The sequence below is a fragment of the Zosterops lateralis genome (assembly GCF_965231275.1).
Source record: "Zosterops lateralis genome assembly, chromosome: 13".
Taxonomy (NCBI): domain Eukaryota; kingdom Metazoa; phylum Chordata; class Aves; order Passeriformes; family Zosteropidae; genus Zosterops; species Zosterops lateralis.
Window position 1 is genome coordinate 6,124,769 of NC_139773.1, and position 26,968 is coordinate 6,151,736.

The 26,968-nt window shown below is 38.8% G+C and overlaps 1 protein-coding gene across 1 annotated transcript in view; it reads left to right on the forward strand.

The window, feature by feature from the left end:
* Positions 1-18,002, forward strand: part of THSD4 (thrombospondin type 1 domain containing 4) — a 236,975-nt gene extending 218,973 nt beyond the window's left edge. Inside the window, exons 15-18 of the mRNA XM_083871241.1 lie at positions 6,647-6,820; positions 8,917-9,096; positions 10,928-11,072; positions 11,903-18,002. Of these exons, the coding sequence (XP_083727367.1) occupies positions 6,647-6,820; positions 8,917-9,096; positions 10,928-11,072; positions 11,903-12,045 (642 nt within the window). The 3' untranslated portion in view covers positions 12,046-18,002. The remainder of the gene's footprint in view (positions 1-6,646; positions 6,821-8,916; positions 9,097-10,927; positions 11,073-11,902) is intronic.
* Positions 18,003-26,968: the final 8,966 nt, after the last annotated feature.

Sequence of the window (26,968 nt, forward strand, 5' to 3'; positions counted from 1 at the left end):
TTCCCATTGTATTTTGACATTTCAGCTGTGCCTAGAAATAAGAGGTAAAAGAACTTATCATAACTTTTGGAACTTTGAAATGGTTGAGTTCAAACTTAGTTACAGCTGGAAGAGAAGGCCTTTTCTGAACCCACTTTGCAAACACTTCATGTGTACAGTTGCACATGCAGCAAGTAGAGATTTCCAGAAGCCTGTCAGAGATTGGTTAGGCACATACTTCCTCTTTCAGCAAGGGATAGATCAGACTTCCCTGTCTGGATTGATGGGATGCATGGGCCATTACAATATAGCCCTGGTTAACTAGTGAAGCATCAAGAGAAAAACACAGCAACATAAAAATTACAGTTGTCTTTGCTGGCAGCAAATGTTAAATTTCAGGATTTGATAACTGTGGTACATATTTGTGTAGAATATGACATGGGTATTCTTTAAAACTGTTTTAAGAAAAGAACATGGTCTAATTTAGGAATGATGAAAAGATTTTGTGTTTTCTTATTTTACTGAGACCATGCAAAGTTTTAATTGATGCAGAAATCACACTAGTTACCTATATTATCATTAATAGTTCCTGTGGTTCTGAACTAGATGATCACTAGATCATTACTTTTCCCTAAATTTGACTTCAGCAATATTATATATGTGCACTTAAAAAATCTGTACAGCACATACAAGTCTGTGTGTAGGAGTTGTGTTTCCTTCCCAGGGTGGGCTGTATGTTGCTTTACCCTGTAAATAACACTTGGCTGCCTTCTTGCCGTGTTCTCCAGTTTTGTTTTCCCACACTGTATTTATGTATTTTATGGGCCACCTGTTTCGCCCCATGGCATTGACCTCCTTGGTGTTGGTTTCTGCACACACACTGAATTTTTATATATGCCATTAAAAACCCCTTCATGTTCCTAGGATAAGGTAGTACTTGAGTTGTGTATTTTGATAAACAGCTATCAGAGTCCATTGAGTGTATGTCACAGAAAGCAATTCATCCCTGGGAGACAAACACTTCTTTTCTGAAAAGTATATACTCTTGTTCCTTGTATGGGAAGTTGGCCTAAACACCATCTATTCATATCCCCCAGGCTCAGTCTTGAGAGAAGCAGAAGTTTTTACCCATTTCAGTGGAACAGATTACAGGTTAAAAGTCTGTAGTAGCAAAGTGAAACTGGTTGGTCTTACTTTGTCTGTGCCTTCTTTGCATTTGTTGCTCTATCTCGAGCATAAGTAAGACAATTAAGTTAAGTTTCATGGCCTTAACTTTTATATGATCTTTAACCTCTTTTGCCTATAGAGAGTCTGGACAAACTTTTGTGATATTTTTATGTGCATTTGTAGAAAGATTGCTTCCTGTCTCATAATTCTCTAAAGATGTCATACTGCATTAAAGCAGCAGAGTTCCACCAAACAGCATCCATTAATCAGTAGAGTAAATCTGGTGAACCTTATTGAACTTAGCAACAAAATGGGATTGATGGGAGCAGATGAGATTCTTGCAAACATTTCACTTGACTGATTCTTTGACAGCTCTAATTGCTGGAAAGTTTATTTCTCCTGTGGGTCAGGAGCGGGAAACTGCATTCTCCTGATTTACAGCAACGGGGGACTCACCAATGATTCCTTCCAGCTAACTTTAGCATTCCCCTCCTGCATTTTTGTTTATTCCTCATTGCCATCTCCACTGTTCATTTGTTTTTCATTTTATGTTTAGAGCCTACTTAGAAAAGAAGCCAAAATACAAACAATTCTTAGATGTTAATGAGATTCTGCGGCCAAAATAAAACCTTGGGAAGAAAGAAAAAATGCTGCACATCAGGGAACATAATCAAAACAAACCAAACACATGCTCTGGATTTCACTCTTCATTAAAAAGAGTAACAGCAATGCTTCTGTAATAATCTTCTGCAAGAGAACTGTAGTAAAAGGACAACTTCATAAAAATCAATTCATTTTTCCTCTCAGTTCTAAACATTTCCTAGAAGGTTCAAGAGAGTTTGTTGACCAGTCAAATGCGGAACCACCAATGAATATTATAGCTTACACTATTATTTCCCTGCTTTTTATTTAAATCTGGATACTTCACTTAAAATCTCCTGAATCTTAGGGGAAAAAAGCAAAATCACCATTAAGCTTGTGCAAGAGTTCGTTATTTTTTATTATCACTATTTATTTGTTTTAGTATAAATGAAAACAAGATAAAATACCCTTTTTCATTGTTTTCATGTGGGATTCATATGGAAATAAAAGGTTTGCATTCTTTATGTATAAATATGTAACTGACTTCATAATTTGCTGTGAAACATCCAGCCAGGAGAGTTTGATAGAAGAGTGGCCAAGGTCTACAGAGATTTGTGTTTCCTTCTCTAGAGCTGGCCTTGCTTTGTCCCAGCTGTGCCCCTAGAGCCTGCCTGGCTGTACCTGTGGCTGTGGTGCAGGAGGGTGGCAGGCAGGGGACAAACAGGGTCCGGGTTGTCAGGGAAGTTCCCAGTGACGAGGCAGGTGCAAGGTCAAGCTCAGAGTCCATGCAGGGACTGAGCCCAGAGTCAGACGCAGCCCGGGGACCCTGGTGCAGCGCTGTGGGAATGGGGCAGGGCCAGGCTGGGGCTGCAGAGTCCAGGGGCAGGGATCATGGAAGTGCAGTGGCTGGGAGAAGGGCCCTCTCTGGGGAGGCTGGGCAAGGACTGATGGAGCAGGGTCGGGGCTAAAGGGAGAGCTGGGCTATGAGCAGGCTGTGCCTGGGCCAGCTGAGGCTGGGCAGGGCCCCTGCAATGTGCTGCTGGTGCACTCAGGGCTGGGCAGGGCTGGCAGCTCTGCAGGCAAGGGGGCCATGCTGAGAGCCAGAGCAGGGAAGTCTCTGCCCTGCTGGTAATTCCTTGAGAGGTCATTGGTGTTGTGACCTTGGCAGGACTCCTGGACTGATCCAGCCCCTGCTGTATGCAAAGGTGCACTCTAAAGGGGAAACAGTTTAAATCTAGGTATCAGAAAATGCAGTGCAAAAAGATATTTCTTCCTACACTCCCTTTTTGATTTTTTTTTTCTTTTTTATAAATCAAGGCAGCTCTCAGTGGGTTTATGTTCTTTTTAAAATCTGCACCAGTCTTGGAGCTGTGGCAGAAGTGATCTCCTGAAATACAATTCTGAGTGTATTATTGGAAAAACAAGGGTTACATAATCTCTCTAATATCCCTTCTGAAATGGATTTTCTCAGAGTAGGTCAAATAATGGTAAGGAGTTTTATAAATGTATTTGAAACATAAATTTTATATATTTTTTTTCAGTAATATCAGGAGAATGACTGATAAAAGTCTTTACTGTCTTGTAGGAAATAATTAAAGTGATGAAGGTTAACAGTGTGGTAGACAGAAATCCTGCACAAATGGGGTTGTTTTACTCCAACTCAATTGATTGTTATTTAAAAATTTAATTAAGGCTGGCAGTGATACTGAGGCCTGTATGAAAGCTCTCTGGAGGCCCAGGAGAATTCCTGCTGCCACTTTCCTGTGGGCTGCTGCTCCATTTGAGGGCAATGAGTAGGGCTGGCACAATAGTGAAGGGCAACTGGCACTGCTAAAGGGGATTTTTTTTTTTTGCTCTATCCTTGTCTTGTAGCTGTGACAAAAATTCAGCCTTCCACTTACAGTTTTCCAAGTTCGCAGGAACTTGCCTTATTTTCCTGGACGGCTGCTCAGTTGTTTTCCGACAATATCAGAGCCCTGAATGAGGGGGTTTATTTTTAGTTTTTAATAGGTATGGAAAGCTTCTGAAATTGAACTCAAGAGGGAAGGACCTCAGGAAGAGGAAAAATGGCAGACTCCTTAAAACACAGACGGAGGTTTCTGAGGAATTTGTGCCAATTAAAACAAGACTGTGAAACAAAATATCTTTAATAATAGGACCAGAATAAAGTTGCAGCTTGTGAAAGTTTCTCATGTTTCACAATGTTAGGTTATGGCAGTTACTATGTATTAATGCAACAAATCAATGGCACCAAATTGAAAGTAATGGGTGTGTCAGTTGTGAAAACCAAGGGGAGAGGATTCGTTATCCAACTCGCTACTCCCTGCCTTGGACTTCAGAAATCCGTGATTTTCACAGAGAAGACTTTTGCTGAAAAGGAGATAAAAAACATGAAAAAATAAATACATAATGCGAAACATTCAGGTTTAAGTTTGCTTTGTAAATCCTTAGAGGGTAGTTAATCTGTAGTAAAATCTTGCAGCAGAGAGTGGAACAACCCTATACCTTCCCATTTGGTATTTCCTCTGTTATTTGATATGCAAGCCTAGTTCATAACATAATCATTTAAAACATGAGACTGGGGAGATTTTCTGGATGACTTTACAGACTAAATTTGTTCCCAGCTCTGGTTTGCGAAGCAGAAAAGCAAACTAGATTGTCAAATGAAAATTAGTTAGCAATAAGAAAAGTATTTGCAGAGTATCTGCATAAGTTCTCACTGCTTAATGTAATTGAGCACACTTGGAATGGGAACAGCCACAGAATTGATTTCCTCACAGTAGGTCTGGGTGGGAGCCACAGTGTGGGGCTCAGCTCATCTGGGAGTGGCCTGTCTGAAAGAGATGTAGTTTAGTTGTAGTTTATATGAACAGGAAAATGTTCACCACTAGCACAATTTAAATTATTCTTGTATTTTCAAGGTTTTGCCACTTTAGCTTGAAAAGGCATCCATAGTCATGAAATTGGTTTGTTGAGGAGGTAAATCTATTTTACATACCTGCTTGAAGGTGGAAAATTTTGTTGTGCATCACCAACAGAAAAGGTTCATTATGTTACCTCTAGGCATCATTTGAGAGATGCTTAATTACTTGATCTTGGAGATGGAGACAGAAACCTGAACGCCTAGTTTTTCAAAAATTGTACTTTGTTAGAAAAATTGCTTCTAAAGAGTTGAATCACTCCTTTGGTTTTCTAGGTATTCCATTTCAGTAAAGCTTTGCTATTCTATTTGAACATCTTGTGAAAGAAATCAACTTGCTGATAGGAAAAGTGGTTTTCTATTCTGTATCTGTGAAATAAGTGTAACATGACTACATGTTTCACACAAGTAACCAGTGTTCCTCCAGGCAAGTGAGTAAAGAGCACTTTGCAACCAATTGTGTTTTCAGTCACTGGTCTCTCTGGAGAAGATGAGTGACTGCATTGGTTGGTCTTGTTGTTAACAGGGGTGTTGTCATGGCATCTGCTGGTTTGCAGTTAACTGTTGGAAGTGAACCCTCACACTGTTACCAGTGGCAGCTAAATCAAGTTAATGGTCAACTTTGTGTCTCGTTACCAGTTTTTTGACTCATTCCTTGTCAACAAAATTTTAAACATGTTCTAGTGCAGAGTTCTGTTCATCCACAAGGAATGCGGTGCTCATTGTGGAAGCAATACACAGTTTCTCCTAATTGCATTATATGTTAAAAATAAGATCTGAAATAGCAATCAAATGCATGTTTTTCTCTCATATATTACATATTTATTTGTAAGTTTCTTTGCATGTGTAATATAATTGCTCTGTTTAAATTCCACTATATACGTGTCTTTCAGTGAGCTGCACATAGGTTTTTCTTTTATGTTAGTGGTCTGGACACGGAATGCCAAATGCATTTTAACAGAAAACAAAAGGGAAGATCAAGAAATAATTAAGCAACAAAGAAACAGTCAAACACAAGACTTCATTTCCTTGGCATGTTTCTGATTTTTAAATGTCAATAGTTTGATGCTGCTTAGGACAGTGAAATACCAGAGACTTTCCTGCTTCAGTAGATGAAAGAGCAAACTCTGAGGGCATAAATGGAATTTTACCTGTGATTTGTGAATGACATACATACTGTCTTTGAATAAGTGGCATAAGAATCTGCATATCACTATTTAGTAAGAGCTGTCAGAATTTAACAGTGTAACTTTGAGAATGGTGAACATTAGTTACTGGAAAGTCATATCATTAAAAAACAACATTGAATGGACATAAGCTTCTATGGCCACCTCTTCTAAAACCAATTTAAAACTTACAGTTGAAACAGGCTGGGCAATAACTCATGGTAGTTACAGTCATTTACTGAGGATTTACCTGAATCTTTTGAAATGATCTGTCAAAAGAATTGGTATTTTTCTATTTTATTCTGTCAGTTTGTTATATGGAAAATTTCCAGGATGTGCTGTGCAGTCACTTTATTTGCAGTGCCACAGGCCTCAGAGTCTTCCTACCCTTGTCCTTTCAGCCAGTGTAGGATCTCCTGGCTGGCAGCTTCAATGCTTGGAGGAGAAACTCTGAGAGCAAAACAAAGGCTGAAACAGGACTGCTGTCTGAAAAGCCTCTTACTGAAATAACCCATTCTCAGAGCTACTGATTAGGGTGAAAAAGGATGAATAAAATGAAAATGAAGAATTTACGGACTGGGAGAAGAAAGGAAAAGTAAGAAAGCGAACAAAAAGCTGTAAACCAATAGTTCTCTTTCATAGCTAATCCTGTCATTTTTGACTGTAAAGACAGGTACTACTTGTAATGTTTTCAGAAGTATGGAACTGTAAGACAATTTGCTACAGCTGAATTACGAGTAAAAATAACTGACTTTGCATAACCGAATGGACCTCCACGAGTGTCAGTTGTCGTTTCCGTGTGCAGCTCACAGTGCCCATGTCTCTCCCGCAGTGCTCGGCCGAGTGCGGGGACGGGATCCGCACGCGCTCCGTGGTCTGCATGACCAACCATGTCAGCAGTTTGCCTCTGGAGGGCTGCGGCAACAACAGACCCCCCGAGACAACCCCCTGTGACAACGGGCCCTGCGCTGGCAAGGTGGAGTGGTTTGCTGGGGGCTGGACACAGGTGAGCCAAGCACCAAATCTGACATGTCTCTTGTTTTTCTGCTGGTATTTTACTTTTCAGCTTGTGCTTTGATGTAATAAAGATATGTGCCATTAGATGTTTCTTCATCTCTCTAGAGTATTTTGGTATTCTGTACTGAGTTGGTGTTCAGTACTTTTCAGCATCTGCTGGGTTTTTTTACTTTGATAAAAAAAAAAAAAGATTTTGTTCTTCTCCTCTTCTCTATCTTCATTTTTTACCTTTCACCTACTGACCCAGTGTATTTATGAAATGAATGGTGACAGAATGCTGCTCAGCATGTTCATGTAAACACTAAACCAATGGATTTGCAATTCTTAAAGTAGAGCTTTTGTGGTCATGCATAAATGCAGGGAGATACATACCTATACATATGGATGTATCTGGAATTTCCAAAAGATAAGGCAAAAACCAATAGCTAAATCCAAAAGTTAGCTTTGTTGTACAGAAAGTCATTACAATAGGCAAAAGAACAAATTTTGGTTAGTGGCCTCTTTCCTCAAAGTAAATTCTTCCCTTCATGCACATCTAGTAGCCCTTCTTGTTTCAAATGAACATTTCTGCTGTCAGGCACAAAGGCATTTCAGAAGCTGTTAACTCATGCCCAGGCATTTATGTCCCTTTGTGTAGGCTCTGGCATAGCCTTTGGGAGAGCCCCAAAGAGCCTTTGGGACTGCTGGTGTCAGCACTTGGTGGAGCTGTGCCCTTAGCTCCCTGCACTGCAGATCCCACAGTCCTTCCAGGAGATAAGGAGCTGGAAAATAAACTGGTACAGTTGAGGGGGAGGCTACAGGGCTGCTACTATGCTAATGCTTTCAAGTGTAAGTAATAATTACTGTGCATAAGGATATGTGTAACAATAATAACAAATTCAGATTTAAAAAATCTTTGTTCTGCAATTCTAATAACATATGAAATCCAGGCCTTGTTCCTCAGATTGCTCTGAATAGGAATATTCTTCTGTGAATAGGAACTGTGTACCCATTTTTGCTGCACTGGGGAGGTGCTCAGTCAGAGCATCCTGACTGTTCTTTTCATTCACCTTCTGTCTTTGCATGGAATTGAATTGTTTGATGCACACAAGGGTACAAAGTCCTTACTCATCTGAAAGCTGTGTCTGACAACATCAATTCTACTGGCCAGGTCCTGGCTGGTCTCTCTGGAGTTTAATAGCAAAATGAGAGCAGTGTGTAGGGCAGAGCAGGAGGGAGCACTGAGGGCTGGCCTTCCTCTGCCAGAGCTAAGGTGGGGTGTTCAGATGGTGCCTTTAGGAGGAACCATTAAAAGAGATGTTTTATGTTAAACAACATGCAGTTACTCTACTCCCTGTAATTTATTTGGGTGCATTTATCTTAAGGTTCTTCATTCAGCTTAAGAGTTTTGTGGGAACCTGGTAAAGGGATTGTAAATTCTACCAAAAAGATCAAGAAAATCCCCAGTGTTAGGACCACTTCATTGGTTTATGCTGGGAAAAGCCTTCTGAAAATCGTAGTCCTTTATTCAGCATAGAAACCAATATGTTGCTCTAATCATCTAAAAACCTTTTTACAAGTGCCAGAAACAGTATTGTGTGTGTATTTAACCTTTAAATGGGTAGTAGGAATCCAAGTGAGTCAAATTCGCTTTTCAGAACTGGAACCAGCACTACATCACATAGATACTTGCAAACATGAAAATAACACCCTGGCAGATCAAGGCATTTTCTAAAAACAGCACAGAATGTGAGGCTTTGTAAAGCTGCAAAAGTGTGCTCTAACCTTATAACCCTCCAAAGTTCAGTGCAGCACATTTGATCCTGCTTCAGCAAGAAACAGTACCACTGTTTATGGAGAAAGTGGGTTATGCTTCTCCTTTGATTAGAAAAATAAATACCAGTTTCTTTTTGTAGCTACAGGTAAAACTACACTTTGAGATTTTTCCAGAAGTACACTTAGAGTCGTATGTCTTCTTCATGAAGATAATTAGAAATGTGTTTAAGTCTGTGGTACCATGTGATGTGGAGAAACGTTACTTTGGAAACAAGTTGAAGGGCATGAGAAGAATAACAGATTTTCCCACTTTTTTGTTCTCTGACACAGTGCTCTACTGAATGTGGTAGTGGAACTCAGCAGAGAGAAGTCATTTGTGTTAGGAAAACTGAAGGTAATTTTGATGTTTTGGACCCCTATGAATGTTCGTATTTGGAAAAACCTCCCAGCCAGCAATCCTGCTACCTCAAACCATGTGGATCTAAGTGGTTTCATACAGAATGGAGCACAGTAAGTCTGTCATGTTTTCGTGTATCTGTACTTTGTTTGATGTATTTTTTCTGTTTATATTGAAAGAGAACACAATTTGCATACAACCACCCGTCATGAAAGTGATTTAATTTTACACAGGAATGATAATAACATAGAACATAGAAAATTCAGGAAGTACCTTGACCAGAAAGAGACACTGCATGGTGATCTTTTTATCATTGATGTCTTCTTCATAGAATCTTCCTATTTTATAAAGTTAGTTTGGCCCTTGCAGTGAGATAGTGTGGTGCACTTAGGAGTTCCTTTCAGATCTCTAGTTTCATTAAAATTAAGGAGCATTTAATAAAGAATGAGGGATATGTTCATTTTTTAGAGTCAGTTTTACCATAATATTTTACTGTAAACTCTTCACTGTAATACTTAGAACTTCACTGAGAGAAAATGTATTGTGCAACTTCATGTAACTTCAGCTTCCCCTGGAAGTGGACCCAGCTACAGTCACCACTGTGGCACAAAATGCTTCAGTTTCATCTATCTTTCTATAATTTCCTATATCTGACATAGTTTATTGGGTTTTTTTACCCAAAACCCCTCAACATTTTAGTACTAAATGAAAATCAGAAAGTCCATTGTCATCTCAGAAGGAGATGACATTGTATTGAATGCAGGAACTTGGAGTCTTTGTTGAGCTGTAAGTCCAATTGCCAGTGGCAGCTCTGCAATGTGGGTACAGCTCAGAATGATTTGTGTGAGGTGTGATGGGAGTCTTGGTGCCGTTCTCAGTCCTTATGGCTGGATGTGAATAATAAGAGTATTCTGTAAAGGCATGTCACAGGAGTAACTCTAGAAAAACCCATGTCCACTTACTGTTGAACATGGCTGCCCTTTCAAATGTGGCTAAAGGTTGTACTTAAAGATGAAAGAGCAGTTAAAAGATATAATGTTGAGACTACTTCAGTTAGTTTTTAACAATATATGATTTTATAATTGTGGTAAGTTGTTTATGCAATGTTAGGAAAAGAAAGAATTATGCCAAAAAAGTCAGAAAGAAAACACTCTTACTAGTTTTGGGCTATTAAGGTTTTAATCATAAACAACCCAGGTTTAATTAAGTTTTTGAGCATTAGGTCAAACTGGACAGTGAGCCAAATCTCAAAGACCTCACTCAGGCAAAATCCTTGGCCAGTGGGGATTTGCTTCAGTATGGGCAGAAATGTGTAATAATTGGCTTTAAAAGTACCATAACAAGCAAGTAGAAAAGTCACTGGCTTCATAACAGACCCTGAAGGAGCACAGAAATATTTCCTTTAGAAATTCAAAGAAACTTATAATGCTTAGTAAAATCATTGTGCTGCAAGAAGTGAAAAATAATTGAGTGCTAGGAAAAAAAAGGTAATTAAAATTATTCCAGCTTATATATAAATGGCAAAAGGAACAGTGGAGGGCAGGACAGTCAAGTACTAAAGTTCAGTGCAGTTAAATTCTTAAAGCAGGAAATGTGAGCACTGTGGAGAGAGTAGATTTGAGCTGAGAACAACCAGCCTAATTAAAGAAGCAGATGCTATGTAATATATTCAGAAAGACAATTGTTTTAGCTTGATTTCAGTTGCACAGAGTCCACTATGTTTATTTGTCCAGTTGTTGCTCCTTCGGTCAAAAATGTTTGGGAATCTTTAACAGAGTTTTACCTGTATATTTAGGGCTTCATAGGTAGAAAATAAAAACCAGTAGGGTGAAGTTGATAAAAAGCTGCAGTGATGCCTGGGTGTGGCCTCAAGGTTCTCTTGTTTACTTTCTGTTCATTACACATCTCCTATGGTCTTCATGAACTTCAGCTTAATCGTTTCAGTGTTCCAAGTCCTGCGAAGGAGGATTTCGGGTTCGGGAGGTGCGATGTCTGTCGGATGACATGGCAGCCAGCACTCAGTGTGATCCACAGCTCAAGCCTGAAGAGAAAGAACCGTGTAACACACAGGATTGTGTCCCTGAAATAGGTAAGGCAGAGGAAACTTCTGCCTTAACTATGGAACTCCACCTAGTGGAGAAGTTATTTTATACTATTGCAGAAGCTTTAATAGTGTATTTTCTTTATCAAGTTCAGAGTTTTATTTTTACACAAAATACGGCTCTTTTCTGTGATTTAAAAGTGGTTTCCAGTAAAAATGTTTTCCTTGTAATGTGTAAGAAACTGGCTTATTCTTGGAGTTGCTGAGAATGTGAGAGATCTGCTTCTGTGAAAATGGTACATACAGGGTGTTTTTCTGCAGCCTCCTTGCATTCCCCAAGGTTACTCTTGGAAGAGTATTTAAAACAAACAAACAAGAAAGGATCATTATATACTGTATTTGGAAAGAGGTTCTATAAGAACCGACAAAACTAAACTTAAAGGTATTAAAGTGCAGTGAAGCAATTTCCTTTTGTATATAGTAAATACAGGGATGCCCTGAATTTGCATTCATCTCATGCAATTTGATTTTTATAGTAATGAGAATGTCTAGGAAGAGAAAGATGCAAGAATTTAGAGACAGTTTTAACTCTGAATGGTCTCCAACAACTTTCAGTTGAGAATTATTCAACGTACTTTAAGATAACAACATTAAAAACCTGAGAAATGGGGATAGCTAAATTTCTTTCATTGCTTTATGTATCTTTATATGAAATCCTAAATAATCTAACTTAATTGCTTAGAGAAGATGTTTTGACCTGACAGTGAATGTTTGAACACAGGTCCAAGGGGTTTTACTTGGTAAAAGGAAGGGAATTGGTTATTTGTTGCTCTAGTACTGTTTTCTTTAGTTTCTTCTCTCTTCATTTCCCTTCACAGATGAGAACTGCAAGGACAAATACTACAACTGCAACGTGGTGGTTCAGGCGCGGCTCTGTGTGTATACCTACTACAAGACAGCCTGCTGTGCCTCCTGCACCCGTGTGGCCAACAGACAGCCAGGCTTCCTGGGGCGCAGATAACACACCCTGCCCTGCTCACAGCACCAGGGCTGCTCTTCACATGGAGCTCCAGCAGTGCTGCAGCAGCTGGAGCTTCTTAGAGATGGGTTTATATTGCTGAGTGCATTGAGACTGTGGTTAAATCTCACACCCTTTTCAATTACAGTTATTGTGCAGTTATCTCTTTTAGGATGTTTGTTGTAAAATCATGATTTTTTTTAAAGCATTCATTTTTAATGATACTATTATTTGCACCTGCTCATCAGATAATTGTTTAAGGAACATACTGGCCTTGAGATTGTGAAATTAATGAAAACTAAAATCAATTGCAGGCAATTACTGGAGATAATTGACCAGTATGGATGCAATATTTTCTGAGTGCTTATTTTTATTTGGTGTTTTGGACTGCCTTTAGTTAGAGGACTAAATCAATGAAACATGCATGAGAAAAATGACTTCCCAAAGAACCAGACCCTTGGAAAACATTTATCATCAGTTTCCTAGCACTCTAACATATATTTTTAACTACTTCAGTCCATTCATAATAAATCAGAGTCACTGTTAAGCTCTCTCAGTTGTCCTTTTAACTGATGTCCTTAGGCAGCATATATATACACACTTGACTGCCAGAAGGTACCTTTATATTTAATTCATAAACTTGTGAAGATACACTTTTATAATTTTGTATGGATTTTAAAATATGTTCCCTACCAGAGTGACACTTGTGTCTGGCTCTTTAAGTCTTTAACAGCTGCAGCTGTCAGTGGGACAGGTTAACCAGAAAGGTGAGGAGCCTTTGCTGGTATAAAATGATTGTTTCCATTGGTGAAGTCTCTTTTCTGTAGGGGACTTATTTCAGAACTGGGATCTTGCCTAATTCTTGTCTCTGCACTATTGTTTAACAACTGCCAAACCAAAGTACTTTGTTCAGACCTAGTCTGGATATGTCACCAGTTTCTGAAACAACCACCAAAGGAGAGAGGCCTGTGTGCCTTACAGCAGTCTGTTACTCTTGGTATCAGGCAGCAGTATGAGTCTAGTAGCTGAGTATCTGTAAAAAGGGATCTTAGCTATTGACGTTCTTCAGGTTTTGATCAATTATTACAACATACTTGCCTTTTTTTGCTCAAAGTTTCATTGCACAGATCTATTCATACCACTCCTTTTCTATTACTCAAGAATGGCTGCAGACTTAGAGCTGTATTGAAGTGGTGATTTTTCATTTCTGCAATTACTGTACTCAGCCTTGAGACTTGCTAAAAGCAAATTGTGTACTATGCAGTGCAGATGAGGTTTTGCATTATCTGCATGTTCTCTAGCCTTTATTTCAGAGGTCTTTGAAATGTGTAAATAAGGCTGAGGGGAAAAAAACACCTCTGCTTATTCAGCTGTTTATTACAGCATATTGCTTGTAAATTAGTGATGCCCATCTATGCATCTGTTCCTAAGGTGCCTGATGTCTGAGTTGTAAAACAGCTGTAATAATCTGTGTTCAGTCACTCCCAGAGGTGTGGTTAAGGTATCCTGCCACTGATGCAGAGCCATGTTTGAGCCTCATTGTGTAGCCTTTTCTTCTTTCTTTGGTGGAGAGGAACACTGGGAGGCAAACATTGCTGGATGTGGAACCAGTCACAGCAGGTTGTGTGCTGGGAGCCACAGGAAGGTGGAATTCCTGTAGTCTGAAAGCTGCCTTGCATTGAGATTAACTTTTGAAGGTTTTGATTTGGTCACTCTTGAAAAACATATTTTGGACATGATGAACTAATACTGTTTGGCTACATGAAATGAAGAAGTGTTTCCCCTAAAATTTGGAGGTACTCTTTGTACTGTAAATGGTTATATGTCAGCCAAAAATGTCATTGACTGTTTCTGTACACTTTGACTTGGGCTTTTTCACTGTAAATAGTAGACATAAAGTTGTTAGAAACAGAAACTCTAATTAAGAAACTTCTAATTCAAGTTCATGAATCTTTCACAGTCCTCCTGTTCCCTTGTATTACAAAGATTTATCCACAAAGATAACGTACAGATTTGTTATCATATTATGTTCCTTAGATTCTTGACCAAAGAATGATATGGATAAAGTGCAGTGTAAATAGCTCTGGAATCCAGTACTTCTGAACACAGATTTTCATCTGTGTATCTCATTGCAGCTAATCTTAACATACGTTATATAATTTTAGCTGTTGTCTCTTTTGTCCCAAGGAAGTGTTTCCTGTCAGCTAGAGGGAAATACCTGTTCCATAAAAAGGCTTCCTGAAAACCCCAAGGTGAATGAGATGCAGAGAGAATCTCGTTTGCAGTCAGAACAAATTCTTCTTACACACACTTTGGCTGTGAGACCATCAGTGTCTCAGCACATAGACAGATCCTCCTGTTTTATAAAATCTGCTCTTTTGCTCTGCAATATATGGCCACTAGCTTATTTTACAAGGATGATCATCTTGTAGGCTGTGTTAAGCTGCCACTAACATAAACATTGTCTATGACAGCTATAAAAGAATATATACATACACATAGCAGTATAACCCTGCATTACATCTAATGTATACAGCTTTGTGAATTGAATGCAGTGAGCTGTGGTTATACAAATTGTACTTTTTTTTAAAGTAAAGAGACATTTTTCAGATGTACCAGATAAAACAAACAAATACTGTTTTACCTAATTAAATATCTAATGGTAAGGAAAGTGCCAGAATGCTGCTGAACCTAATAATTTATCATCTCTTCTCATGTGTCAGCATTATTAAAATAGTTGTTCCTGCAAAATGAACTAATGAGTCCTTTTCATCAGCACTTTGATGTACTAATATTGTCTGCACAAGTGCTGTGCTAAGATTTTACCATCTCACAAAGCATGATTTTGAAATTGTGCCTGTAGCAAGTATATGTTCTAATGGAGCAGTGCTGCAGCTTAGGATGATGCCTGCAGAGGATCTGACTTTATTTTCTGTAAGTCAAAGGTGGCCTTAATGAATGTAGTAGACTTAGAGCAGATAGGAAACCAGTATAAGTAAGAAATTATGCATATTATCAATTGCAAATACTAATTATGCAGACTTCTGATTTTTAGTGTTTTTTTAAATTTCTTTTTCTGACATTTTAATAACAGTCAAAAACATGCAGAACAGTGGAAAAAGTGCCTCCTTGCCTTGAAGGTGCCTTATGCAATTCAGGAGGACCAGAGTAAGTGAAATACTTTATTGAAAGAGTCCAGCTGCTTATGGGGTAAAATCTGCATACAACTTCCATGTCTTACAGACATGCATCTGGCCAAAATCAGCTTCATCCAGAGCAGGCTCTGTGTCTCAAAGCACTTTCCATTTGGAATGGAGGATTCCTGGTCCAGTTGTTTATCAGCTTACCAAAGGCCTGTCAGGGTTTGCCAGCTCCTGTGCAATGTCATCTTCAAGCATATGTAGGTAGAATTCCTTGTGTACACCAGATTTGAAAGACTGAATTCATGGAGTTCTCCCTTCCTCTCCCAGAAGGTGGTGTGGAAGCATAAGGGTTGCTCCTGTGGGAATGACCCTGTGAATGTGTCTGACTTGGCCAGCAGTGAGACAGTGTTTGCTTTGGTGTCTGTGACCTTCAGCTCCAGGGCTCTGAATAGGGACGGGCTTGTCAGGAGGCAGGGCAGTGCTGGGGAGCTCAGTGCAGGACCACCTCAGGATCCCTGCACTGGGAACTGCTGTCTTCCTCATTACACACATAAACTTTTCCTGCTTTCTCCCAGTACTTCAGCAAATGGAGAACTTTGTGTATGAATAAAGCAGTGTTTAATGTTACTGCTTGGATCCCAGTTTTGTGGCAATATGGTGCAGTCTCGTATCAGTCATATAGTCTCTGTAGTCCTAGAAAGTGCCAGTGGTCACCACTGAGGGAGAAAGGAGAGGTGCTCAAACAGCCAATGGCTTATTTAGGGCTTGTATAGGAGGCTTTGCCTCCTCTCTTTATAACCTGTACCAGTGTAAGTAGTAAAATGTGCCTTTTAGGGCTTTGCTTTTCCCCATCCTCATCCTGACCTGTCTCCCTTCTACACCAGCATCAAGGCTTCTCCTTTTTATCTCACTTTCATCCCTTTGTCCTTTGGATGACAATATTAAATTCTGCCAGAATTACTGAAAATCCTGAACTGGCTTTTGATTTATAAGAATCTGTGTTAGAAATAAGCCCAGCTGTTAAGAGAGCTGTATTTTTGCCAGCTTCTGGATCGTTGTGTCTGTCCATGTTGGGTAGTTTTAAATGCATAATAGTAAAGGACATACTGAATTAATTGCTGTGCAGTGACCCCGTGGTTGCACAGCTATTGAAGTCTGTAGTGGCCCTTTATTCTCATATGTAACATCTATTGCACACAAAGAGTTACGGTCCTCAAAAAGGAAAAGCCATGTGTTTACCTGGTTTTCTTGAGACTTAGTGTCTCTGACTTCTTAGGAGCTGTTCTGTGTATTGGGCAGATAATTTGTGTGTATGCCTGTAATTGGAACAAAAATCATGAAATTTCGAACACGAAAGTCAACTTCATTTATTTCTAAACTTACAGAATGTTTGTGGGAGATGAAATTAGGCATTGTTTAGAAAACAGAGTAAAATATTTCTACATCAGAAATGAAAAATCATCCACTAAGCATTTTCAATATATTTTAAAGCAAACTTGTAATCATGATAATGTTTCACTGTGGGCAAAATTTAGACTGGGGAAAAGAGAGAAAATTCCATGTAAGACAATTCATAGCAGACCAGCAGAATTTGGTTCTTTGCTTCTCAGCTTTTAATGACCAGAAGTTCAGAGGAGTGAGAGTCCCGGTTTTCTATATCCCCATGAACTGTAATTGGATACAGCTGAGAACATCATGCCTGGAGAGGAGAGGACCTTAATTCTGATGAACCTTTCAGCACCAGTTGTGACTGCGTGTCCTGACCTGTATTTGGGTCTCTTGAGCTCAGTGGCCTTGGCAGGGGTTGGGTACCTACGAGCTTGTGAAGTCCCATCAGAGTCACTCAGGATCTACAGAGAGGATCGGGAAGGACGGGAGACAAAAGAAACCCTAACTTTTTTTTTAATATGTATAAAATTGTCTACTTGACCCTCATAATTGATTTGGGCAGAAGGATATACTTTATTATAACTTATTTTGTTGTTATTTGTAAATACAAGATGTCTATGGGAAATATGTAATGCTGAGCTGTGTCTATGGAACAAGCCACTGCACCAAAATATTTCAAATATTTAGAATAGGCAGATTTTTTTATTAAAAGGGACCTAATATGTATTTATTTACATATACCATTCAAATTTTGTCCAGCTTTTTCATTATACTAACCCATCTTTTTAGGGAATTTTATAGCAGAGGTATTACATATATATTTTTGTATATATGTCATACTGTAAATCCATAATACAATTTTCTAAACTTTCTGATTAGCCAGTTCCTTGAGTGAATTAAAGGAGGAGAGTATAGGCAAATTGCTTTCTGACTCGTTCAGGAATATATATCCGTGGCAATGTACCTGAACCAGAACTGTACAGCATCATTTTCATATTGTATACATTTTCTCTTTGATGAAAAAATGTTAACTATTTTTGTTTATGACTAATTTATTTTTTATTATTGTGAAAAATAAAGTAACTCAAGATGAATTTACGTGACGGGTTTTGGGGTGGTTTGTTTGGTTTTTTTTTTTTTTTTTGTTTTTGTTTTTGTTTTTGTTTTTGTTTTGTTTTGTTTTGTTTTTTGGTTGATCTGGGTTTGGGTGTGGCGAGAATTACTTGTCCTTTAATCTCTGCAGCTCCAGGGGGCGCCGCCAGGGGGCGACACTTCCGGGGGCGGCACTTCCAGGAGGCGGCGCCGCCAGGGGGCGCCCTCCCGCCCGCCGGGCTCTGAGGGGACGGGACCGCCGTGTCCTGCCGTGTCCTCACCGTGTCCCCGCCGTGTCCCCGCCGTGTCGTCACGGTGTCCCCGCCGTGTCCCCGCCGTGTCCTCCCTGTATCCTCACGCTGTCTCCTGGTTCCGGAGCAGATCATTGGACGCGGGGCTGGCCCGGGCCCCGTTCCGCGGGTCGTGGGCACCGCGTGAGGGGAACCAGCACCTGCGTCCCTCCCTCTCTGGGCGAGTTTGTTTTGGTTTTTAAAGTAGAACTTGAGGTATTAAGCTATGAAACTATACAGTAATAAATGTTCCAGCTGTTTTTTACGTTTAAAATAAGACTTAAGTGTAAAATTAATAGCCCTTAGCAGCTGCAGTAGCTCCCTGTGGTGAAGTGTCCGAGGCCTGAGGCCTGAGCGCCTGAGGAGGATTCCGCATCACCAGATAATGCCGGTTTCAGGGTCCTGCTTTCTGTGGTGCCTGCAAAGAGTGGATCTCTGAGGTAAATACAGAGGCTGTAGCCAAAGTTACAAGAGTTGTGGGCATCCCTGCACTGGGCGGTTGTTCAGTGCAAATGCTCATCTTTAATGCATGTTTCCTTACACTATTTCCATGTTAAACTTTAATTTGTTGGTTCAGAATATTCTTACACAAACAGTTTTACATAGTTATTGCTAGCCACAGCCTTAAAAGGAAATGGAGACTATTACAGGGACTTTATTTATGAGGTGAAAATCAAAGAATTGCTCTTAAATGAACCCAAAATCTTGATTTTGGTTCTCCACTGAAGCAAGTTCCAATGAGGAACAAACACAGAAAAGGCAATGCTGGCCCCCTGTCCTGTTTTCTGGTGTAGCTAGGCTGACCTGATCATTAAGAATTACCTGCTGCCTTCAGTCTGGTTGGCTTTGGTGGGGATTTTTTGAGCTCTATAAGCAGAGAGCATGTAGTATAACAACTGTTCACAGAATAGTGTGAGGCTCCTGACAGACTGGGTAAGGTTGGAAGGCATCCAGGGAGACCATCTGCTTTGACTCTCTGCTCACAGCAGTGTCACCTACAGCAAATCACCCGGATCTGTGTCCAGTCTCCAGTGTCATCCAAAGGATGGAATTCCCTGTTTGTTGTGTCCTTTGCCCCTTTGCAGTCATGTCACTGTACACCCCTGAGAAATGACTGAAATAGCAATAGATAGCAGTGGCATATTAAACTTTTGGGATAGGGAACTGTCTTCATTTTTACGGTCACCTGTCCCTGTGGTGTGAGGCTGAAAGAAAGCACAAGGTTTGCCAAAAGGAAAAAAGCAATTTGGAATTGTGTTGTTGTGGAACTTTGAGAAGATACCCTTCCTTACTCTGGAAAACAGAGCCATGAATCTGATGGTTGGAGAGTAAATCATAAAATTCCACTGACACTAGGGGAACTAGGCCAGGCTGCTGTACCTGGCCTATACAGGCAGGCTGTGCTAAATTTAAAAAAAAAAAAAAAAAAAAAAAAAAAAAAAAAAAAAAAGCATATCCATCTTTTTTAATGGATCTATTTTTACCTGCAAGAAAATATCAAAACTGAATTAAAAGTGTATTTTCCTGGGAAGTGCAGTAAACTTGTTTTCTCTCCCTTAGAACAAAGCTGGTTGTTGCTTCAGATTTGCCCAGGCATTGGAAGGGATGACTTAGAGCAAAATAGAAGCAACATGCCAGCAGAAGAAAATGTCACTGGAGCTGAAGGTACAGCTTTGGAGCAAGTCTAAGGTATCCTCTGGTTTTTCTTAAGGACTGTTCACTCTATTCTATCTCCAGGACTTTAAAGTTTTGTGAGTTCCAGCCTTCACTGCTCTTGCAGCTCTTCACCTACAATTTGTGACTTAACTGCTGCTGCTGGTTCTAATTGAAGCTTTTCCATTGGAAAAGCTGCTGCTGGTTCTAATTCAGTCAGGTGGTGTCGGACTGCAGAAAGTATTTCAAATAGGTCAAGAGGCCTTCTTAGTTAAAATAAAATAACAGGTAGCAGAAAAAGCAGCGTCTTACTATTTGTCCAAAAAGCATTTAGCATGCTCCTCCTAGTGTGGGCTAATTGGGTTTTGCAAGATCATCACAAACTCTATTTCCAGCAGTAGTATGTTCTCTTTGAAAATTATTTCCTGCTGTTTGGAAAAGCCACTTGTTAATTTGTTTTGTGGAACAAATGCTTCTTGGTTTTTTACCGTTCAGGAGTAACTGTTCTTGTAAATGGTTGCTATTGCCCTATAGTGGGAGAGTGTGCTATGGAGGCAGAATTAAGAAGTAGCCAGGATGTGGCCTGTTCAAAAAGACTGACATGAATTCACTCACCAGGTCAGTTGGGCTTTTAAAGATCAGTGGATGCTCTTTGGCTACCACAGAATAAAGGAAAATGAGAATTTTTGAAATCCAGTCCAGCATAATTATAAAGCAGCAGCTGTCTGAAAAAATTATTTTTACTTGTAACCAAAGTGACTTGCTCAGCACTGAACTTTGGCTGAGAGTGGAGAATAAAATGTAGTCATTTTTTCTGGTTTAAAACTAGAGATTGGCAAGTGATGCTCTCGGCTATAAATGCATGAGGCAGTCAGGTTTTTTATATATATTGACTCAAAAATATAAAGCATTGGGAGCCTGTAGCAGCAGTAAACCTTTATGCTATTTTGACAACTAAGTAGTGAAGGAGAGAACAAGAGAAAATGTGCAAATGTTCTACCAGCTTTTTTATGGTTGTTAGCAGATAACCTTGGGAAATGGTGTTTATTTGAACAATTGCTTCCAAAAAAAGGTGAAGAGAAATTCTGTGCATACTTCACATTTTGACAGTTAAAACGCAGTGTCCATTTTTAATCATGTTCTTGCTGTAACATTTTGACACATAGTTCTTATAATTTAAAAAGTTTCCAGTGTGGGAGCTACTGTTTTTCTTGAAAACATCAGGGGTTTTTACACTAAACTGTAATAAGTGCATTTCCTTCCAACTCTTTTTTTTTTTTTTTTTTTTTAATTGGCCATAATCTGCCTTAGCATACGAAAAAAGATCCTGAAAGTGCCAAATTTACTCTGTCTTCTCTTGATGTAAATTTGTAAGTTATGCTGTTCTACTCGGTTGGTAATTTCAACTTATGGGTCTTTGATGCAGAGCACAAAATACTTTTTTATTTAATAAGAATGAGTGGAACAAATCATGTGTGTGGATGCAGACAATGGATTTGATTCTTAACTTTCTCATTGTTGCTAATGTGTAATTATATGAATACATTTTCAGTTTCCATGTTTTATGCAAACACTTTTAAGGGTAAGATTAGAAAGCCAAACTGTGAACTGCAAATGCAATCTGAAATCAATAAAATGAAATTAAATAGAGAAAGAAAGATTACATTATAAAATACTGCACTTGGAATGCAAAATGTAATGATCAAATGTAAACTGAAGAATTACAAAAAATCAAACTGAACATTAATTACAGGAAACACTTCCAGCACTGTTTTTTTCTTACCAACGTGAATTCATGCAAGAATAGTCATTTCTCTCTCAGTAGCATTGATAAGATCTATACTTAAATCATGTATCACATGAAAAATATTGTGGGAGATCTGAAAGGAAGCTGAAAAAGAGAAATGAAAATAAATATATTTGTCTCTATCTACTATGAGCAATTTTTAAACTAATTACATTTGTTTACTCTAGAAGGTAAAGCCTGGACATAGATTTAACAGTCCACAGTGTGTTAAGTTTTTGGATTTAATTCTTTTGATCATTAGGAGGCTAGTGATCAATAAGAGAGTCCTACATAAAGGGGAAAAAAGCAACTCAGTTTTCAAGAAAAAAGATGGCATTTATTATGTGTAAATAACAGAATTACTTTCTGACCAGGGGGATATGATGTAATTGATGCAGGATAAGGATATTTTTGATGGGCGTCTATTTTTGAATCTTGCTTCAGGACAGGAAGATGGACTAAGCAGTCTTTTAAAACTCCTTCTTTAATGGACAGTACAGCAATAATGATAAGAACAATAAAGTGATTCTGTTTGTGTTGGGTGTTCTGTGTCCCATGAAATAGAAGAATAAGCTGTGCTTAATTCTGGGAAATAGGTGTAATCAGAGTGAGGGGATGCTCTCAGAAAAGACTCTTCTTTTGATTGGGGACCTGGCAGGAATGGGTAAGTAGATAAAATTTATATACAACCTCCCCTTGCTAAGAGCATCCAATTTGTTTTGGTTTTAATGAGCTCTGAATGGAGAACTTTTTTCTTGCTAAAGAACAATAGTTCAGTTATCATTCAGCTAGACTCATATTCCACATCAGGGATATGAATTTTTTCTGGTGGGTTATTTGTTTGTTTGTTTGTTTTGGAATTTTTTTTCCATGAACATATATTTTAATATATGTGTGCCTAGGAAGTGCATTCCATTTATGAAAGGTCAATCCTCTGGCTCTGTATCTTCTAGAGGACTCAGTTCCTTGTTAGGAACAAGCTCTTGTCGTCCTGGGGGTGAACTTGGATGTCTGGCCTGGGAAACCACAGGCTGAAATTTCCTTTGGATGTACTCAGTTTTTCAGCCAAAAGTCTGTATTAATTAAAGCTAATTTTCCCCACCCATTTGTTCTAAATCTTGCTTGCCTACCTGATTCCTAATTCCTTGCATGTATTTGCTGTCTTTTGCAGGCTGAGTTTTCAGTCCACAGATGCTTCTTAAACAGCAAGAGAAAAACAATTCAAAGCTGTTTCACTTCAATATCAGTCCTTCACAAACTGCTAGGATATGCCATTCTTTGGCTGGGAATTTCTGTGATGTTTATACAGATTTCTCTTTTATTGGAAGATTTCTGCAATATCAGAACATTTTAGCATAGTCCCATTGGTTCCAGATTTGTCACTTTTCCACTTGATGACAAATGTTTTTAGCAAAAAGGTTGAAGCACTTGGCTGTCCACATGAGCAATGGCTGATCAGACCAAGAGTGCTGTAAAGCTCAGTTGCCATTCCTTTTCTGCTGCTGAAAACTGGTAATGTTTCTTTTAGAAGTGCAGAGGGAATGAGTGCCTTCCCACCCCCTGCTTCCAGCTGTAAAGTTATAGTTTCTCCACACTAAAACAATGTCAGCACATTTAGTGCCTTTTCAGTGCTGTGCTGGAAAGACATTTTATAATCCATCCAGTATGAGGCTGCTTGGATTTATTGATAATGCCAGCATAACTGCACGTGGTACAGCACTTGCATCTTCCTTTTTTATCACTCAGAGTAACATTGCAATAAAATATTTGAAAGTAGTTATCAGCTAGTTTACTTCTTTCAGTCTGGCTCTACAGCCTCATGCAGGATATGCAAAGTCACTTTTTACCAAAATAGAACAGTTTTACTTTTCAGTTTAACCTTATTAATATTTACAGGAAACTAAGGTCTGTCACTCATTTGAAAGTGACTTGAATAATCTTGGGATGTATTGTCAGTATTTTCATCTAGATAATTTAGTATCATGAGACCTTTTATTTAAACACATGTATTTTAGATGCATACCCACCTTTTGTGGCTCACTGTCCTGCACAGTACAAACCTGCTCAGTAATATTTGAATGTGCTTTGAACTGAATACATCTCAAGCTCTGCCTGCTCTCTGGGTGCAACCTTTTTTCCCCTGCAGTTATCACCAGCAGCTGAAAAGTTGGGTAGAAATTTCATTCTAAAGCTTAGATCCTTTCAATTTCAGAGTCTGTGCTCATGCAGAGCATTTGTATGGGGTCACTTCCCTTATACTTGTTGTAGATGGTTTTAGTCTGAGGCAGCAAGTTTCCGTGAGGCATTTGAAGCAAAGCTAAGAGAATTTTTAAATACAACATGATCCTTTCATTTCCATTTAAGTTAATGCCATTAAGAAAAACAATCCTTTCCACAGGTAGAATTAAGATTATTACACAGGAGAGGGAATGGAAATTGTGTTTTCAGGTAGGACTTAATGTTTCTCCTGCAACTTTCTATTTTGGATATCTATTAGCATATATATGGTGGCTTTTCAGTTAGAAAATATTAACTGCAATTGAGATTAAAGGTGCTGCATTTCTGAGACAGTCAAATGACAATTTCAGCTGATAGCAATGTGAACACTGTATTTTGGGTTGTTTTGCTGTGGTTTTTTGTGACTATCTTCTTCTTGTTTTATTTTTCGATATAAGTCAACATTTAACTATGCTTGAGAAGTAGCATGAGTTCATTTTCCTTGTACAGTGCCTTTCATTTCTAAAACATTGCTCTGTGCTTCCCAAGAATTGGAAGTTGGAAACAGAAAACCTTCTAACAGTGCCTTGCCCATTTTATACTGAAGAAACTCGACAAGGAGTTTTATTGAACCAGTGGAAGAGCCTTGTCAAGTGGAATAGCACTGTCAGAGGGCTGTGGGGGTACTGAGTCTCCCAATGCCCTCTCTGTTGGTAATCCAGAGCTTTTTTGCTAGGGGAAGGTTCTAATCTGCATTATGGGTAAGGCAGTTGATTTCTGTTTTCTTCTAACATAGTAATAATGAGAATATAATGCTTTCCTTCCTCATACAAATCTGAAGTATAGAATGTTTTACCAGAGTGAGTGGTAAGTTTATTTATCTGACTCAGATTTGTAACACTGCAATGTCACCACCCCCCCAAAAAACAGAAAAAAAATCCTTAGTTTGCTTTCCTTTTCATGAGGTTTTCATAGGAATGTTTTCCTCTTCTGTCTCTCACAACACCAACCTCCCAACCATTGTTTTACAAGAGGTGAGAACGTTGATTGAAAACTAAATGAAAAAATAATCATTTGAAGCAGTTCAGGAACAAGAACTTGCTGTGTTATACATTGCTTTGTGTGAGAACTTAAATTGGTTTCCAGACTGTACAAAGAAAAGCTCCTGCCATAAGCCCTGCACACACACACCCCAGGGAAAGTTGCTGATGACTTGAGGGCTGGGCCTTTGCATGCATGTGTCTTTCCACACAGCAAATGATCCAAAGAGCAACTTCTATAAATAGTGTAATTTCCAACTGCAGAGGTTTCTGTCCTTTCCTGTGGATTCCTTGCTGGATGTTTTCTCAGTTCTGAAGCAGAGATGGTTCTGTAGCCAGCGTGCACTTAAATAGCCCTTGGAGAGCTGTATGAGATTTTTGTTGGCTTTTGTTTGAACTTTTAAACTGTCAGATTATTTTAGCAGCATCTGTAGAAAAGCATTGCCTCTTGGTATTGCTTGCTTTTTCCATTGTCATAATAACAAAGTAAAACCAGGCTGTGGCTGATACGTCTGTAACATTTATACCAAGGGTATTGCATTGCCATGCAGCACTTTTCTGAACAGTGTCTTTACCTTAGAGTACAAAGACAGAAAGTAATAAAACTAAATCCATGAAACAATTCAGTCTTCAGTTCTGGTTGCTAGAGATATTTATAGAGGTTGGTCAACTCTTACAAACTGTAGCATTTGAGCAATGACTGCTTTAATTAGGAGTCCTGCTTATATATTCATATTTATTTTAAACAAGGAAATCTGTTAATCTAATTTTTTTTTAATAATCTGAATAACATTCGTTGAGTTGGCCTCAGTCAGATATACTGTAGCAATTGGATGTCCCTCCCCCCAGATGTGACTTTAATAAAAATCTTCAGTGCCTGGCCAGATAAAAGTGTTCACCTAGGGCTGTTCAAGAGAGTCAAATCTAAGAGCTGCTGTGAGAGCTAAATTCACACTGCTGTTAGCTGTGGAGTTTTGTGCTTTTCCAATACCTCTCAGCACAAATGTTCCCTTGGGAAGTTTTGCTTCTCTACGTGTTGAAGGTTTGAACTTTATTCCTTTTGCTTTGTTTTACTCCAGTGTTTTGTGGTGCAGGTGCTTTCTTTTCATCTTAAGGAGGCATCACCCTCCTCTAGTGGTTGTGATCTTCAGCTGGAAGAACTCATCATCCTTGCTGCAGGTGTTGTGGTTTAGTTTGTTCAAATACTGTTTAATGGAACATGGCTTCTTCTCCAGGCTACAGTCTTTGCACCTGCTCTCTTTTTTTGACTCTTAAAATTCTGCTTCAAGTTTATAAAATATGTGAGACTTGGCCTATTGGTTTTCTTGTTCTAGAATGTAAATTGCTTAAGTTGACCAATTTGGTGTGGTAGCTGACCAAACTTGAGTTTGTCAGCTGTGATTGTGTTCCTTAGATGCTAGAACTAATTACAAATTTTATTTATTTATATGATTTTACGACAGTCCTGTTTGAACAGTATTCCTGTGCAAAAATTATAAGGTTCAAGGCAAAAAAAAGATAGACCATTGAATTTCATCAGTCATACTTGAGTATTTCTTATCTTAGATTTTTTTCTTTGTGAGTTTAATTTTTTGTGAAAAATTATCCCAACACACTGTGCCAAATGTGACTTACTGTCCACTAGCATTCTTAATTTCTGTGAGGCTCATAGGAGTTAAACCCAATATCTCATCCTTTAGGTGTTTTATGTTGTCTTTAGTGAGTTTGCTCTAATCCTTGAATCAGCTACAGCATTAAGCTCAGATGAGCCCTTGGGACTGAGCAGTTCTGTGAATATTGACATAGGTTCATAAGGAAGAACAGTTTGTCTTGTAGAATTCAGAAAATATATTAGTAAATTAATTCAAAGCCTGTAGTTGGGGAGTTCAGTATTTGTGTAAAAGGCTAAGAAAAGGAGTGAAAGTTTGATCAGAAGTGCTGTTTATGCTAAATAGTTTACACTTTTAAAGGCTGAAGAGTTCCAGAAACTGGATACTGAAATGTGAGATTATTTTGAGCTGCATTGAATTTTAAGTGATCCACATAGATGGGGAAATCCTAATGTTGCATATGAAGCAATGATCCATGAGCTGACCACTAACTCCTCAGGAAGTTATGTTTTATTTTTCTAGTAAGAGCAAAAATTTAAAAGAAAAAAAAAGCTCCCACAGCTATCTTATTTTGTTTGAGAGGATCTGGAATGCAGCTGCTTATCTGTGTCCAGATTCTGCTCAGACTTGCCAGCAGCACAAGGGGAATTGATGAGCCGAGTCAGGGAAAAGCATCAATCAACTTTGTGATGTCTGTGCTAGGAAA